The sequence below is a fragment of the Empidonax traillii genome, unplaced genomic scaffold, assembly GCF_003031625.1.
Source record: "Empidonax traillii isolate 1590-97213 ecotype Southwest subspecies unplaced genomic scaffold, ASM303162v1 scaffold637:size711352, whole genome shotgun sequence".
Taxonomy (NCBI): Eukaryota; Metazoa; Chordata; class Aves; order Passeriformes; family Tyrannidae; genus Empidonax; species Empidonax traillii.
The window spans coordinates 144,716-162,136 of record NW_020955830.1 but is presented as its reverse complement, the minus strand read 5'-3'; the positions used below and the strand labels follow the sequence as shown (position 1 = coordinate 162,136).

Genomic DNA, 17,421 nt, shown 5'->3' with positions numbered 1-17,421 from the left:
TACTAGGCTTGAGGATTGGCTTTTCAGTTACTTGTTTGGGTTGAGGCTATCAGATGTTAGTGACAGCCAGGTCACCTGAACCCTCTGACATTCCTGTCCTAGCTAGCTCTAGTTGCCCCACCAATGACTCACTTTCCTGGTGTTTTGTCTTAACAGTTTATTCCTGGAGGTTAAAAACCGTGATCACCCTTGAGTATTCCTGTTCAAGATCTCACTGATGGCAGTGGAAATGACCCTGAGGGCAAGCTTTTGAATTCAGTCATATCTTTGGATACTAGAAGAAATTCAAAGCAAGGGATTAAGGCTTTTTTTTTTATCCTGTAGACCAGCTAAAAGGTGGTTGGGCAGACTTTGCTTCATGGGTTGATGCCTGTGATAGGAGTTGAGGTAGGTCTTGGCAGCCAGCTGCCAAGCTGTGATGATCCTGAAAAGCTCAAGTCCAGAAGCTGCATCTCCTAGGGATAAACCAAAGACCCAAGGACAACGTCTGGCTGAGAGCCTAGAAACAGGAAAAAAGAGGTCCAAGAATGGGGAAATGAGGTGTTTGTGGGGCACACAGAGAGCCTTGAAAAGTTTGTCTCTGTCGCCACTCTTATTCCCAATAGAAATGCCTGATGGAGCTGCAGTGCTCTCACCTTCAAGGATGGATTTGGGTGGTTGTGGATATTCTTGGTGGTGTCAGAGAAGCAGCTGAAGTGAAACTTGCCCTCTTAGACATGAGAAACAGCTGCTCTCTGATAAACACTGAGAGCTTTCGGAGAGGCTGCATTCTCCATCCTTTCTCTTTAATTCTGCTTTTTTGATTTTAGATGTGTTGCGAAGGACTGGTAAAAGAGATTCTAGCACATAGTGGGAGTTGAATGTGCTGTTGTCTGTTAGTCATTATATATATTTTTTTATTCATTTGGCACTTTCCGGAGAGTTCCCCCCCCCCCCCCCCATTGTGTAGGCTGCCATCTTCCTTTCTTTCTTTGTAGCAAGCATGTGGGCGCAGCCTTGCTTACACTCCGAGCGACTGGGGAACCACCATAAATGTAGCTTATCCGCTTTCTGATACATTTTCTTTTGCATTGGTTTGGATTTGTGCATTGTCAGTAACATCTGTTCTGCTTTAGTGGCATACAGTTTTCCGAGTCTAATTAGCTGGCTGCTTGTAATCAGGACTATTTCAACTGTTGTCATTCTGAATGTTCTTTTTCCCTTTTTTTTAATACCACATTTGCCTGATTGACCTTTTTTGTTGTTTTTTTTCTCTGTCTTTCTATCGGGCTGCTCCAGGAGCCATGGCTAATCATCTTATAACCAATGCTCTGCTTCGTCCTCATGGCACTAACAACCCTTATAATACATTGCTCGGGGAATCGGCGGTCTATAACAACCCTTCTGTCAGCATGTACAACGCACAAGGTGTGCTGGAGTTTCTCTCTAATTTTTCTAGTGAGAATTCCATTTCCTGTGGCTTATTTTGGCCCATTTCTTTCTTTTTTTTTCTTCCTTTTTTTCTTTTTCTCTCCCCACGCACACACACCTTTTTTTTTGAACTGGGCACAAAAAAAGATCCCCTCCCCTTCCTTTCATTTCGATGCATCTTTCCATCTTCCAGATGCTATTTTTCCATGAGCGATCAAATCCACTTTGAAAGACTCTCGTCAGTTTTACTCAAAGCATTCACAGTGTTTTGGTTTTGATTTTTTTTTCCCAGTCTCCTTGCTTTTTTATTGTTTTGGTCTTGTGTGTGTGTGTGTGTGTGTTTTGTCGAATGCATCCATTCCTCTCTTTGTTGTCAGCACATTTTCTTGTTAAACCATTCATTTCAGAAACAGGAACACCTTTGAAGGTAAGTGAAGCTAAAATGGCCTTTGCCACCAAAGCTGCTCTTGTTTGAAATGGCATAGAGAAATGTGGTCAGCGGTGCACTGGCTTGCGCAGAGAGAAAAACGCAAAATAAAACAAAACTGCCCTTGATCTCTAAGAAAAATGACAGCTGAAGCAAGGACTGTAGGTCAGCTCCAAAGAGCAGAGCTGAGATATTATGAGAAATGTTTTGCCGTTTACACTAACACATTTTATATGTGCTATTAGGAAAAAAAAAGGAAAAAGGTGCAGGGAAACTAGATGCTCTTTGATATCCTCCTTTTGGCAACACAAAATAAACAGAGTGAGTTGTACTTAACATAGGTTTCTGCTATGGAAATCACTCTCTTATCACCTACATGTTTGTCTCTGCTCTGTCTGTGGGAAGGGACAGTGTTTGTAAGATGATATCCTGATGCTTCTGTGAGGGAGAGGCAGAAGCGTTTAAGCAGGACCTGAGGAAGAGCTGGGGAGTGTGGAGCTCTGGCAACTCCTGTCTGTCAGTGTCTCCATCCTGCTCTGCCACTTCCAGGGGATTTTTATTTTTATTTTTTTGTCGTACTTGTAAGGTGGCTGAATCACTGCAGAGTAACGCTGCGTTCAAGCGCAAGTGTGTCAGCACTCTGTCAGCTCTCTGTTCCCAGTGAAGGCATCACATTCCAGTAAAGAATCTCCAAGGGAGGGAAAATAATGATGGTTATAATGCAAGCAGGAAAATCCTATTTGTACTATATGGCAGCATATTGTTCATGACACAAATAAATGTTGAACTGTATCAGTAGGGTATTTGCATTGAAAGCACAAGGAAAGCACACGTGTTTGACCTTTTTGCTGTTCATTAATTTCCTAAACTATGCTAACTCTGTGCAATAAATTTGCTTCCAAGAATGCTTTTTTAAAAAAGAGCTACTGTTAAGCATGAAATGCTCTGCATTATAAGAACTTCAGTGTACCACAAATGTCAAAATGATCTTTGGTGTTCTGACTAGTTTCTTACATGATAACACTGAGGTGTGGAAGACTTTTAAATCAAATGGCAGCAGGTAATGTGGGATCTTAAGCATGTGGCTTAAGAAAACTCCTGATGTTCAGGTCTGGGTGTCTCAACTGAACCCAAGTGATTTGGGCAGAAAAATGACAAAAAGGTTTTATGTGTTTTTTAATAATCATGTGTTCTTCTAATTTTTAATACTGGATTCTGATACAGTTACCTAAGCAAATAGCATTTTATTCCACAAAAATAGGGTCGCTGTTTTACAAGTGCTATTCTGTTCAACAGAGCTATATGGGTAAAAGAGAAACATATCCAGGATTCATTCATGGGAAGTGAAGAGAGTGGACCAATACTTGGTCCCCATTTAAGCCCCTGGAGCTTTGTCATTGACTTCAGAGGGAGCAGAGCCCAACCCATTATTTTTAGGAGGCTGCAAGTTAATTCATGACCATAGAACTGGTATTACTATTGCTTTTCAAACTGGTTACTATCCCTGGACAATTAAAAACTGTGAATATTAGAAACTCCCACAGCAAAAAGGAAGGTTAGCAAAATCAACCAGGACTAATGGCCTTGGGGGTCCTTTGGGATTTCCAGATGCTGCACCAACAGGCATGCTAAAGTGATGATAGTGCATTGTAAAAGTAGATGCTGTTATCATCTCTGGGTGTACCTTGGCTGTGGTTGGCATGTGGTGATTATCAGTAAATTAATTTATTAATTGTTAGCTAACATCATCCAGCTAACTCATTCCACATTACTAAGGCAATGATTTTTTCTACATCTTCATATACCGCTTCTGGTCATGGACAAGGCAGGGCACTCTTAAGAAATGGGATTAAACCGGTTCACCCATTTCTTATCCCCTCCCCAGTTATGTGTTTTAAAATACACTCTTTGCTTAAGCTGGAGCTGCCACATCTGTGGTAATGAATCACCAGGAGCAGGAAATCCTAAAAAAAATACCCTTGGAAAGAGATGGAGAATCAGAGCCTAAAAGGCCAAAGTCCTATTTCCCCGTGGCATAAGCGATTCCTTGATAGGAGACGGAGCATAGAGGAAAGAGGAGATGGTAAGTGAGAGGCCGAGTGCTCTCTGCCATTGGAAGCTGATGGACACACACTGGCAGGGTCTCTCCAACACAGGAGATTCTCTAAATGGCCCAATGGCTTTTGAGAGAACTACTTTTGAGAGAAGGCATTAACAAGCATTATTGAGCATTAACAAGCTCAAGTTAAAACCCAGTGTACCACGGGCCACTGCAAAATGGGAAGCTGAGCGTTATCACTTTCTCTTCATCTTAATCTCTTGCTCTTCTTGTTTTAAGCCTTTCTTTTCAGTAGCTTCATTTAGCAATGCCATTATTCAAACTACTATTCCTCTTACTTTTTTTCCTTTTGCAAAGTCCATGTAGTTTGTCATATGTTTGGTTAAAATAAAAAAACAGTCTTACCAAAGTCTGTACAATGCCAGCAGCCCCATGATGAGTGAAGTCATACTCTTACAAAGCACTGTTGCAAAGGATGGACGGCAAAACATTTTTAGCAAGGAAATAGATTTCAGTTTCAACTTCCAGGGGTTTTTGTAACTAACAGTAAGTAAAGCCATTTATTTTAAGACTTTGGAAGTGACTGTGACAGTGCCTGTCTTTTCAAGCATGACCGTTACGAGCTTTAAGCTTTTCTTAAATTTCCAAGCATTATTTCTTCATTTGTGTTGCACGCTGAACATTTTATAATGGCATTGGAAAACGGTTTAATGTGATAATTTTTAAAATAAAAATGTAGTCTATTGAATATTGCGCGTAAAATATTTTTTTTCTGTCTAGAATGTCAATATTTTTAACCTGAAATAAACCTTGTAACAAATTCATGTATTCTGGGCAGTGGAAATTATTTCCGTTAACTCTCTTTTCTGCATATCATCAATTTGCTTTTTACTCATGTTTCTCCTACTGTCGCTGTAAGCTTACTTGTTGTTTTTTCTTTCCTTTTCTTCATGCTGTCGTTTAGAGCCCTACAGAGAGACAAGTATGGGAGTAAAGCTAAACATTGCATATCAAATGTAATTTTTTTTTAGTTCACTTTTATTGCATCACATATAGATGATGTAGTTAATAAAGGAAATTAATCTCACAGTTTTGAAATCAAAAGAATATGAATATACATATGTATATATGTGTATGCGTGTGTATGTATGTATGTGTATATATATATGTATGCCTACATATATATATAGATGAGATTAGATGATGCTTTCTTTGTTTATTTCTCATTTTTGTGATATCATTTACCCAGTGTAGTTTCTCATAGAGTTGCGTGTATGATTTTTTTTTTTAAACTTCACATTTTTATTTGTGAGGTCATGGCGTTTTTATACGGCGTGTTTCACTGCAGACCCCGCTCTGTTCTCACCTGCAATGCCTCCATTTTATTTCTGCACCAAACCCCAGATCTATGCATTGGCAGCAGAAGCTCAGTGCTCAGTGCCTCAATGCATATGTTACTCAACGTAACCATCAAACAGATGCTGTTGTACCTGTCACCCATTGCATACGGTCCTTCCCCCAAAAAGCTCACTTTTCATTTCTCCCCAAGCATCGTGACTCAGTCGGAGAGCTTTCACCATGAAAATCAACGGCTTTGCTCTATATCTGTGATGGCTAGTTGATTTTTTGGCATAGCTCCCTCATTTTCTGGGGAACACAGGATACAGCAGCACCCTCTAAACTTCAAAAACCTAAATGGTGACCAACCCATTTGGGGCATTTCACTCAAAAGCAAGAAGAAGCCTTCAGTAGTGCTTTCCAACCCTTGACATAGAGCAACTACTCCATCACAGATATAGACTGAATCCTGTATTTTCAGAAGGTACACATGCCATGTACTGAGCATGGTATGAGCCACTGTTCATCTGAAATTGTCAGTTTAATGGCTTTTCTGATCCACCATGGCTTGCTGGGAGTTGCTTACCAGTTTTGGGCAATGCCCAAAGCCCTTAGTTGATAAATTATTTCGTCTCCCCCCCTCCTCCTTTACTCCTTCCAAGGAGGCCAGTAATCCCATAAAAGAAAGCGTGGTGGCTTAACTGCTGGGCCTGATTTTCTTCTCCCTTGCCCACTCTTGCTGGCATTGCTCTCAAAGCACTTCCCGTCCTCCATCTCCTATAGTGCCTTGGGAAAGAGCCAAGCTCCAGCCTTACATTGTCAGTGTTGAGACACCTTTGGAGATGTGATGGGCAGTTAGACTGGGGACACCCTGAGACTCTGTTACTCCTCGCAGGTTCCCCTGAGCCCTCTATAACATGGCAGTGATGGTACTTGCTGTACCCTGCACTGAACCCTCTGCTTTAACTTTGCACATGGAATAGGAGCTATTTTTAAAGGCTTCACAAGACCCCAGAAGAGCTGCCTCCAACATCAATTATATTAGAAAATCCCCACCTGGCCAGTGTGGAGTAAATAATTTTGGTTGTGCCCTTGTGGCAGAATAGGTAGGGCATTTAGCCTTCTTCCAAAAAAGCCTGGGTCAGGAAGCATTTTGTGCCTCCACCTTGCTGATCCCTGAATCCGTTCATTCAGGCCTTATGTCTTTACCCTGACAGCCTCTCCAGGAAAAGGGGAGAACGGATTTTTTTCCTCTAGGAAGGATACACTCCCAAACAAAGTTTGGGCTTTGATAAGGCTGGGCTGCAAATACTTTTCCCTCAGCTGGGAGGAATTGCCCCCTTCCTCCAAAGCACCTGGAGCTAGGGCAGTTTGGACCAGCTGAGGGTCATCTGTTTTTCAGCTCCCCAGGAATACATAGAGTAAAGCACAAGAGCTGTAGGAGATACAGGCCAGGAGAGGTTATCCTTCCGGCTCTCTGTTGCCGCATGAAGTCACACACTTGACGGTGCTTTCCTTTTTTTTCTTTTTTTTTTTTTTTTGGTGGGAAGACCTTGACCACCAGCGGGTTAGCCAGAGCTGTGACCTCCTGTTTTGGCCGCGACACTCTCCTTGCTGCATAGCCCCAGCAGCCGCGGCAGCCTAGGAAGGGGGTTTGAGTGTGCACGTCCCGCATGAGTGTCCTGTTTGTACAAGTCACCCTCTCTTGTGTAATGTTTTTCAGAGGGGCTTCTGAACAATGCCAGGGATACAAGTGTCACGGATACTCTACCACTGAATGGTAATCACGGCAACAGCTACAGCATCGCCAGCGGCGAGTACCTCAGCAACTGCGTGCAAATCCTTGACCGCGGGTACAACCACACGGAGAACGCCCTCGAGAAAAAGATCCTGAAGGAACTCACCTCCAACTACATCCCTTCCTACCTGAACAACCATGAGCGCTCCAGCGAGCAGAGCCGCAACTTGATGAACAAACTCGTCAACAGCGTGGGCGGTGGGAGCGAGGACGACGCCATTGTGCTGGATGACGCCACCTCCTTCACCCATGAGGAGAGCCTGGGCCTGGAGCTCATCCACGAGGAGTCGGATGCCCCACTGCTGCCTCCCCGCATGTACTCGGCGGACAACCACCAGCCCCACCTCTACAGTCGGCGGCGCATCCCGCAAGACAACAGTGAGAGCTTTTTCCCTTTGCTGACCAACGAGCACACGGACGACCTCCAGTCGCCCAACAGGGATTCTCTCTACACCAGTATGCCCGCGCTGGCTGGCATGCCCATGACGGAAAGCGTCACCGCCAGCACCCAGACCGATCCTCCGCCAGCCAAAAGCGGCAGTGGCGATGCCGACGATGTTTACTACAAAAGCATGCCCAACCTTGGCTCCAGGAACCACGTCCATCAGCTACACACTTACTACCAGCTAGGTCGAGGCAGCAGCGATGGTTTTATAGTCCCGCCAAACAAAGAGGGAACGCCCCCGGACGGCAATGCAAAAGGACCCACTCATTTGGTCACTAGTCTATAGAAGATTCAGCAAAAAATTAAGCAAAGAGACAACTAAAAGCCTCTCCATAACGCTCGGTTTACTGTTCTGAGTTAATCCAAACAGTGGTAATATTGTGTGTACTTCTAAATCTTCATGCTGTTCAAACGGAAATTCTCAGACTTTTTTTACTGGAATTTTTAGGCCGGCCCGGAGAGGACAGTAACTGCTGCCCACGCCCCCCCTTATCTTCCCATCCTTCTTCCCTCCAGACAGACTTCATTATGTTAATGAAAGAGATAGATAACGGCACACTTCGTGGCCTTCTCAAGTTATGCCGTGTTTGTTTAAACAATCCTTGATGCTGTGTTGCTCTTAATACTGAGGACCTGATTTAAGAGGGAAAAAAAGATTATAAAAGGCCAAAAATGTGCATTTGAAACTAGTAGCGATGGCGCATCTAGGTGGGAGCGCTGCATAAAACAAGCTAGCAAAACTCTTTCTTACCAATCCAGGTCACATCATGGGTTATGGTCACTCACAACTTGGTTTCACTGCAGCGCCCTTTGCTGTGGGAGCAAACAAAACATAAACAAATTTAATGAGATGGAAGGGAATCCTAGAATCCTGTGCTAAAAGCATATTTTACATTTTGCTGTATTAACGGATGATAAAAACTAATGGCAGAAAAAGAGAAGCGAACAATTTCTATGTAATGTACAGATACTAGCATTGCACATATAGTCTGCTTTCTGTTCCTCCAGAACTTGCGTCCCTGTTAATGTAGTGGAAAAAAAAATAAGAACTTTTTTCTGTTGTGCTGGTCTTGTAAGTTTGTCTACCAGTAGGAGCAAGGTTTTTCATAACTCCTTTTTTTTTTTTTTTTTAATTTTGTTTTGCCTATTCCACTGCCCTTCTCCTCTGTCCCCTCCCCACCCCAGTAAAAAAAAAATCTCACTGGGCAAAAAAAAAAAAACCCAAACATCACTTTGTAAGGACCATTTTTAGTAACACCATCACCGTTTCTTTTCAGCCAAGGCAGTCTTTTTATTTCCTTGCTGTATAACTTTTTTCAGCTGGCATAGTGCCAGCAGACCTTTTGGCAGACTAGAGCAGGGCAAACTTCCTCTTTGTCAGTGCACAACCGATCGCGATGATAATCCTGTGAAGCGAGTAGCCCCTCAGCCAGGCCATCGGGTCACACCCAGGGACTGAGAGGGCTTTCTTATAGTCGTAGTGGGGGTTCTACAGGAGACGGCCATTTCCCTGGAGGAGCAAAGGGCTTCTCGGCTCAGTCTGGTCCCGGTTTAGGCACTTGTACTGCAGTGGTTTAGAAGAAAATAGATTGACACATAGTGAGCTAAAAACTATTTTGCAGTGATTTTTAATAAAAAGTCTTCTGTTCATTATTTTTCCTAACAGGAAATTTATTTATTTGACAGGATTTTTAAGTAACATAGGCTTTCTGGAGGTAAATTAGCAGCACGGAGTATGAATTCTTCTTCTTTTTCTCTCTTTTTTTTTTTTTTAATTTATGATCCATTTTGTACGGTCTCAACAGTTGAATGACCTCATTACTAATATTTGTTGTAAAAGTGAAGCTTGTTTGCCAACCAATAAACAACTGATCACGATTTAGAAGATACTGTATGTATGTACTGTACAATTCTCTCTCTTTTTTTGTTGTTGTTGTTCCTCTCTCCATTACTGTCTTCAGTATGAGTCTTCACTCCTTTACGGCATGGGTGAGCAATGCCAAAGAAAGGAGGCCTAAGCTGAGCAATTTAAGCACAAAGGTTATGCAGCTACAGCTGACTAGAAATATGAGGCTGGTGGTACCTGTTTAGGGGCGAGAACAGCACTGGTTGACATTTGTTGCAGGTGATTCTAGGTCTGTTTTGTGCCTACTGTATAAAGTAGCCAACGACACGCGGATGATTTGAGTATACTGTTTCATGTGTCGTATCTTTTAATCATTGTAATGGGGTTTTGGGGGGTTTTTTGGGTTTTTGTGGTTTTTTGTTTTTTTGTTTTTGTTTTTTTTTATTTGGGTTCTTCTGAGATTTAAAAACTACTGGTAGCATGTCAAAGAGTAAAACAAGTCCCCGTTAGGCCTTCTTGGTCATTGTTTGCTGTCTCGTTATTTTCTTGCTCCGGGCATATGCCAAGCGCCATCACCATCCTCTGCCGCATCGCATCTCCCATCTCACCACTGCCAGTGGCCCACTGGCGCTTCGCTGCTCTCCTCCCCCTTCAAATCCCTCAAGAGCAATCAGGAATACAGAAAGCCACAAAATAGATTAGAAAGGTTGACAGGGAAAATAACCACCTCTGGACACAGTTGCTAACGATTTTTCAGTACGTGATTTTTCACAAAGCCCTCCCATGCCCTGGGCTTTGGGGTTTGGGGCTCCCTCTGTCCAAACTGCGTCTATCCAAGTCCCGTCATGCTGGGTAAAAGCCAAAAGACTTGGAGCAGGTGGGTGAGGCCCTTGTTAGATAAGACATACCCAGTATTAGAGGATAAATGCAGCAGCAGAGCAGCTCTGCTCCATCACAGGGTTGTCCTCACATTAGGACAATGCTGCTCAGTGCTGCTCAGCAAAGTCTTGTTGGTGGTAAGAACCAGTGGTGGTGGTATTTGGTGATATTCATGGCCTACAAAAGAGTCTGGTTTAAGTCACCTTCATGCTTCCTGCGACCAACCACTCTGGCCTCTTGGGGAGGAAACTTCATTTCTGACCAAGCACTGATCACAGCAGTGGCTCTTGCCAGGCCTAGGTTTTGGCTATGGAGCATTTCCTATTGGAATATTGGGAATCGCCTAACTTCATAGCAGAATGGCCACTGGACAGTCAAGTCATGCTCTTGCACTTGATGCTGCCTCCCCATTTCATTTCATTTTACGTGGAATGTAAATGGAAATGAAGCAGCAATGGAACTGGACAGTGCAGTAGACCTATGCGTGCAGGCAAAGCAGGTGTTTCAGACTCGCGTGGTTATAACAACCCATGTAGCAGCCCAGTAGAGGCTGCCGAGGCTTTAAATAATTGAAGTACCTCCTACTTTGGAGAATGTAAAAACTCTTTTACTGAATTAGACTCAAACCCCAGTTTTCCGGGAGTATGGACGGGTTGAATTCATGCAGAGGCTGAGATACACCATAACAAATATCATCGTGGTAAAGTGGAGGCAGGTGATTGGCACAGCATTTACCAATGTTCCTGAAACTATGCAAGAACGAAGCAGTGGTGGATTTGCTGTGGGATGATTTTGTCCTACTGAAAAATCTTTGACTTCCTTTGCTACAAACGGTCATTCTTTCCCAGCCTTTCTGTGTATTTCAGATTTATCAGTGTGCAGGCTGTTTTTCTCACTCACGGTTCCCTCTGCCAGCCTACCATGCCCATTAGTACTTTGATTGCAAAAAAACACTGCTTATTTTCAAGCTGATTATTTCTGTCCCCGGGCCGTTCTGACACCATAGGATTCACTGTTGGTGTTTCTTATAGCTTTGGAAACAGCTGAATCACAAAATAGAGGAAAAATAGATATTATTCTTTTCAATTTTATTAAGCCAAAAATGGGGAGCAGGATGCAGATTATTTTTGGCAATTTTTTTTCCCCTTGAGAACAGACTTTGTTGTGTCAGATAGTTGATTATGGGCATGGTGAAGGTTTCTGCTTGTTGATAAATAGCTTACTAGATATAATTATTACATGACTGGCAATGTAGTGGTGTGTTCTGTGCAGACTGCAACATGTGAAAATCAAGTCACTGTTAAGTCCTCAGTGCCTACAATGCTCCTGGGGTAGGAGGGAGAGCTAAAAAACTTCTAAGGCATTTCTTAATGCTGAGCCAAGGCAGGGATGTGAGAAAACAGATTGATGAAGAGGCAGTAGTGATTATGGTATTAAATCCATGCTCATGCTTGGGGCACATAACTTTGCAAGCTGTGTTGAAGGGGATAATCAGCCCTGTAGTGGAGGGATCTTCCTTTATAGAGCTTCATTGAACAAAACAAAAAAATACCAACCAGATTTGCCTTATAGAGAGAAGATTAAATCTTCATCAGTCAACTGCAATAAGCATCCCACTTTCAGTGAAGCAAATAGAGTAGAAGAAACAGGTAGTGCTTGATGAAAACATCAAACAATACATAGTCCACTTTCTGGAACACAGGACCACCTTTGGGAAGCATAGGTTGCCAGGCATGTTTGAAGGAGGGATCACTAATGTCAATCCCTTGCTTGAGTTGTCCCTTCAGAAAGCCTTTTCTGCATGTGGGAAGAGGGGAGTGGAGAAGTGCAAGGCTCCATGCCTTGCATTTTCCTGAAAGCCATCTTGGGATTCTTTGCAAGTTGTGAATCTCTTTTTTCACTCGGTCCTTCTAATTTGCACAGGACTGCGTTATTTTCCCAGTGTAATCCCATTGCAGACTACCCCATAATGAGCTGACACGTCAGTTTACTGCTTAAGGACACTTTGACTCTAGCAGGCAATTCCTACCCACTTTCTTCAAGAGCCATAAGAGACTGTAAAAATGTCCCTGAAACATGTGAAGGAGAAACCCAAGGTGAAATACATGCCAGTAAAGACTATGTAGAGTGGAGGGTTGCTGGGAAGGAAGGGTATTCACAGTTTTGGAGGCATTTTTTAGACAATATTACTTACCATGATGCTGCTATTTTCTGGCTGTTGATTGCTTTTAATTCTTCGAAATCTCAATTGGTAACCAATCTTTTTCCTTCCCCCCTGCCCTCAGGTAATAAGCAGTGAGATGCTTCACAGAGCTAGGGGAAACAGTGGTAGTGGTGGGAGGCATAGAGCTTGTGGGGGTCCTTCTGTATCTCCATATGTGTCCCTGTTGCCTTCCTCCCCCTCCCTCTTCTCTGGCCAGCTGGCCTTTCTTTCACACATCCCCATATGCTCTTGATCTCACTAGTTTATAAAGAATATAATAACCTGCAGAATTTTCTAGTCAACAGGGATAAAAAGATAGCTCATCTTACTAAAAACCTGTCTCAGGAAAGCCTAAGAGCACTGGCTTGGTCATCTGTCACACCCAGATCTCCTCCTTACCTTGAGAAAGAAAAGTACTTTATTTTTAGCTATCTGCTGCATTCAGCTAGACTCTATGCAAATTTTATTTAATGAATATTTTAGAGTTTAAATAGTCTGTGCTCATGAACATTATATAAATGTCATGTTGTCGCAGGCTCTCTGGTAACAGCATGGAGAACATCCTGCAGCGCAAAGCTGAAACCAGAAAAAATCTGTGATTAGTGCTTCCAGGGAAGGCAGTGATGGCTGTGTGAGTGGTGACTGTTCTCAGCAGGGGCATTACCAATGCAGTCAGAGGAGAGCACTGAGGTACCCCTGGAAGACCAGCAGCACTCCACATTCTGGACTGAGAGACATCTCGTTCAGTACAGGTAGCTGGCATAGGACCAGTTTTGCTCTTCCGAAGGCTTTGGCAAGCCCTAGGGATGCATGGATCATACACCAGATCATTTGTCATCCCAGTGCAGAAGAGACGGTCTGTTAAAGCTGAAATATTGAGACTAGCCAGGATAGCTTGGAAATCTTCCTTTTTCACATCAAAAGTTTTTTACAGGTGCTTACTGTTTCTTGTATTTGGTATGCCAGACAGATGGTGATAGTCTTCTTCAGCAAAATGCAAAGAACAAAACCAAAAAAAAAATCATCCTAAGTATTTGCTGTCTTTTTATTTCTTCATCCTCCACATAATTTCTTTTCTTATATTTCTATTCCTTAAATACACTGTACACATGTAAAAACCCAAGCTAAAACCTCAATAAATAAACAAAACATACTGGTATACAGAGCAATTATTATGTGTTGGAAGCAAATGCTTGGTATTTTGACAGCGTTGCTTAAAACCCCTGAACAGCAACTTAGAATACAAAACAACGTAGCTGCTGCACAACCTCCTCAGCTGGCGTGCATGGAAATACTTGTACAGATGACCCAGTATCTCCCACTGCCACTTAAAATCCACTGCATCCTAAGTTACAACTTTGGAAAGGTTATTTCCAGGAGCAGGATGCTCGATGGATAAATTATAGCTATAATAAAACTGTTTTCAGCCTGTCTTTTCCCACTTCTCTTGGAGGCATCTCAGGCAGAGTTTAAGTTGGGTCGCTGTGGCAGGAAAGTTTAATGCAGGCATAAGCCCTGCAGCCTTTGTGTCCCACCAGCAGCAAAGGCTTTACCTTTTCAGTGGGCATGAGCCTGTGGTAGCATCCACTGATGGACTAGGGGGGAATGAATGTGGAAAACTAAGTGGTTAACAAACTGGGTGGAAGATGTTTGGTTATGCCCCTTGGGAAGCAGCAGCACTGCACCCAAAACATCTCATAGGACTTGGTTGCACGAAAGTTGCAGAGGGGTTGTGGGAAAATGGACTTTGGGTGGGGGGATAAAAAAAAAAAAAAAGAAGCTTCTGATTTCTGTCAAGGTTTTGTCCTTTGGCTGAAATATGCCAGAAGCAGTTTCTCAGGTGGTTTCTGTGGGCAGCTGGAGAGAAGTGCAAGGTTGCATGACATTAGCCCATGAGCAACGGGAGGCAAATTTGAGGTAGGCTACAGCCTGGCTGTGGCTGTTGGGTGCTTGCTCTGGCCAGCCCCTGGTTTCCTCACCTAAAAAAAGGAGAAAAAAAAAAAAAAAGAAGGTTTTATGGTTTGCCACCAGGTAGTCCTTTTTTCTTGAGAGGGTCCCTCCCTGATAAATGGAAGAGTTGCTTTCTCTGCAAGCCCCTCAGCTCTGCCCTTTGGTCACCTTCCCCTCACCCACCCCCTTGCTTATGTTGCTGCCATTCTTACTTAGAGATAAGAGGCCTCATTGCTTAAGCTGCAGTTGATATCAGCCAGGAAGAGTGCTTCATAGGTGGAATTTTTGATTTGTTTTTCCTCCGAGATACATCGGGAATTTTCAGCTGCTGACAGTTTGTGCTGCAATGCAAAGCAGACCACCAAGCTAGCAGCAGCAGTGGAAATGAAAGGAGCAAATGCATCCCACTGCTTGGAAAAGAAACAACAACAAAGAAAAAAAAAATAAAAAAAAAAAGAAAACAAAAGAGAGGAGCAACAAGGAAAGGATGAAAGTCCTTTCTCCTCAAAGATCAAAAAGATCAGTCAAAATAGCCAAGCCGGGAGATGCCTGAAAAGTTGCCGGTTCTGCCCGCACCACTTTCCCCCGTGATGTTCTCTATCATACCATACAGAGCAATATAGATTTGGGTGGTTGGGAAATGGACTGAAATCATTTATGCTTAGAAAATTGCTCCAAGATACCTCTTGATTCTTCTTGAATGTGTCTAACCTATCTTAAACCTCTCCCTGAAATATTATTTATGAAAAAGCCTGCATGTGTTCACCCCAAAGTGCATGCGGCTGTGTCTTCCCAACCTTGTGCTTGTGAGAGGAGGTGTTTTCCTCCCTGGGGCTTCAGTGATTATAGAGGCAGCTGTAAAGCAGAGCACTCAGGATATAAAGTACCCTTCAGATAATGTCTGATAGCAAAACAAATCTGTTTATTCTGCAGTCATTTACGCCGACTATTTATTATTAAGGAGGGGCTGGAGGTGAACACACCACAAAAAATGCAGGTTGCTAAAACAAGCCTATTGGGTTGGTACAAGCTGGTGGCTACCGCTCAGCTCTGTGCTCCTCTTGCTTGAGCTGGGCTAAACCCAGAGGAGCAAAAAGGCACCTTGGCATCACCCTTCTTCTGCAGAGCAATGGGCAGCAGTGGCCGATGCTGTTGGTCCTCACATCATACAACAAATAAATGGCTCATTTGGCGCTAAACCCAAGCAAAACTGTAGCACCAAATTCAGCAAAAAGGATTGCAGGAGGTTTCCAAGGGCATGCTGACTCATAGATACATTCACCTGTTCTGAGCAAGCCTTCCTTATCAAGGCAAGGCCCAAGCATCCTGTTCTTTGTCTGGGGGTGGAAGTGGTTTTGAAAATAGCTGGTGGTTGCCTCAGGGTCCTGTTCTGGGGCTTTACCTGCTCTCCCCTTGTTTTTCACAGAAAGTGGAAGGACGCCCAAACAGGAGCCAGTCTTCAGGCGAGTCACCATGGAAGACAGTGTCATCTAGCACCTGGGGCATCCGACAAGCCTGCCCCAGCAAGCCCATGCCAGCGCACCACCTCAGCTCCTCCGTGCCTCAGTTTACCCATCCCTCACTTGGGATTGCGCAACAGGAGAGGCAGGAGAAACTAGCCTCAACAAAACCCTCAGCAAACCCTTGCATCCCCAAGGAGAAAACAGCCCAGCTGAGATTCCTGCTGCCCTGTGCATTGCAGTGCCCTGGAAAGTGCCCTCACTGTTTGGTTGCTCGCCTGTTTTTTAAGATGAGCTGAACAGGTGAAAATTGTCTTTTGTAATAAGAAATTAGTTTCATCTGCTCCAAACACTGACTTTGCAACTTAATAGCACTTAAAGATGGCTGAGTGTGCTCAGTCCACCATACTGAGCCTCTCACCATGCCTGCAAGCTGGGCTGTATAAGGTGAACCCACTGGACCCAGATTACTGTTATAAATACAGTCCTGTCTGTGCAAAGAGCTAACAAGGAAAGGAAAAGAGGGACAAAGAAATAGTCCTTACACCAGAAGAAGGTGAACTTGCCAACAGGGTACTGTCAAGCAAAGCTGTTGTGTGTAAATAGGGACCAGCGCATGTGTCCAGCAGCAGCTCTTCTTGGCAAAAGCTTCTCGAGGGAAAGCTGCTCAGATTTTATTGTCTTGTGTAAATAGAGATATTTTTTTGAAAAAAATAAGCCTTAGTATCTTGAAGATAGCGTTTCTCAATCAGCTCAGCTGGGGATGGATATGTGGGAAACCATGGAGTCTGCCTGGTGGAGGCTGGTGTGGGGTCTTGCAGCCAAGGTGTGCAGTCACGGTGGATGCAGGAGGCACCTGAAGGGTGACAGACCCATCTGGCAGAGGACTCAGCAGACAATTAATCCTTCGTCCCTGTAAACAGGGTGGACTCACTGGGCCCATGGTCTCCACTGGTGTAAATACTCAGCGACAGCCTACAGAGGACTTGGGCTGCTTGGTGCAGTTGTAGCGGGGGGGGCAGGGGGGTGGGATGGGCAGAAATCACCAGAGGGATTCAAACCCCATCAGTGTGGTTATTCCCAGGGTTTTAGCATTAGGTAAAAAAAAAAAAAAAAAAAAAAAAAAAAAAAAAAAAAAAAAAAAAAAAAAAAAAAAAAGGAGAAAAAAAGAACGCCTGAAGGCTTATTGATGGTTTTGGGACAACAGTTCAGCTGGGTAAATGGAGGCATGCATAGACATCTGTTTCCATGTCAGCCAGTGCCTGTATGTGCAGTTCTCCTCAGCATGTTCAAAAATGCGTGTGCAAGACTGTGCCTGGTGTGGGTGGGTGCCAGCCAATGCAGATCCCCATGTCTGTGTAGCTGTGTCCACGAGAGAAGAGAAAATATGGATATTTCTGTTGTACTCACCTTTATATGCCCACACAAGCTTGAGAAGTCACAAGTAGTGCTACCAGGTCCATCTTCATTTAGCGTGGAGCAGTGTCCACATCTCTCCATGGAACGAGGCGTGGCGGGGGTGGGTCATTAGGTGAGTAAAAGCTGATAAAACTCTGCTCCCCATTGAGTCATCATCCACTGTCCCTTGCCACGGCACAACAGTGGG

General features: G+C 43.7%; 1 protein-coding gene across 23 annotated transcripts in view; it reads left to right on the top strand.

The window, feature by feature from the left end:
- ADGRL3 (adhesion G protein-coupled receptor L3) overlaps positions 1–16,881 on the top strand; it is a 525,110-nt gene extending 508,229 nt beyond the window's left edge. For 9 of the 23 annotated variants that reach the window (XM_027899078.1, XM_027899083.1, XM_027899081.1 and 6 more), the window contains 3 exons: positions 1,279–1,407; positions 4,861–4,878; positions 6,958–9,840. In XM_027899078.1, coding sequence (XP_027754879.1) covers positions 1,279–1,407; positions 4,861–4,878; positions 6,958–7,763 — 953 coding nt within the window. In that variant the 3' untranslated portion in view covers positions 7,764–9,840. Of the gene's footprint in view, positions 1–1,278; positions 1,408–2,423; positions 2,717–4,860; positions 4,913–6,957; positions 9,841–15,781 lie in introns of those variants that run through there. The other 14 variants (XM_027899087.1, XM_027899086.1, XM_027899085.1 and 11 more) reach the window with 9 other exon arrangements.
- Positions 16,882–17,421: the final 540 nt, after the last annotated feature.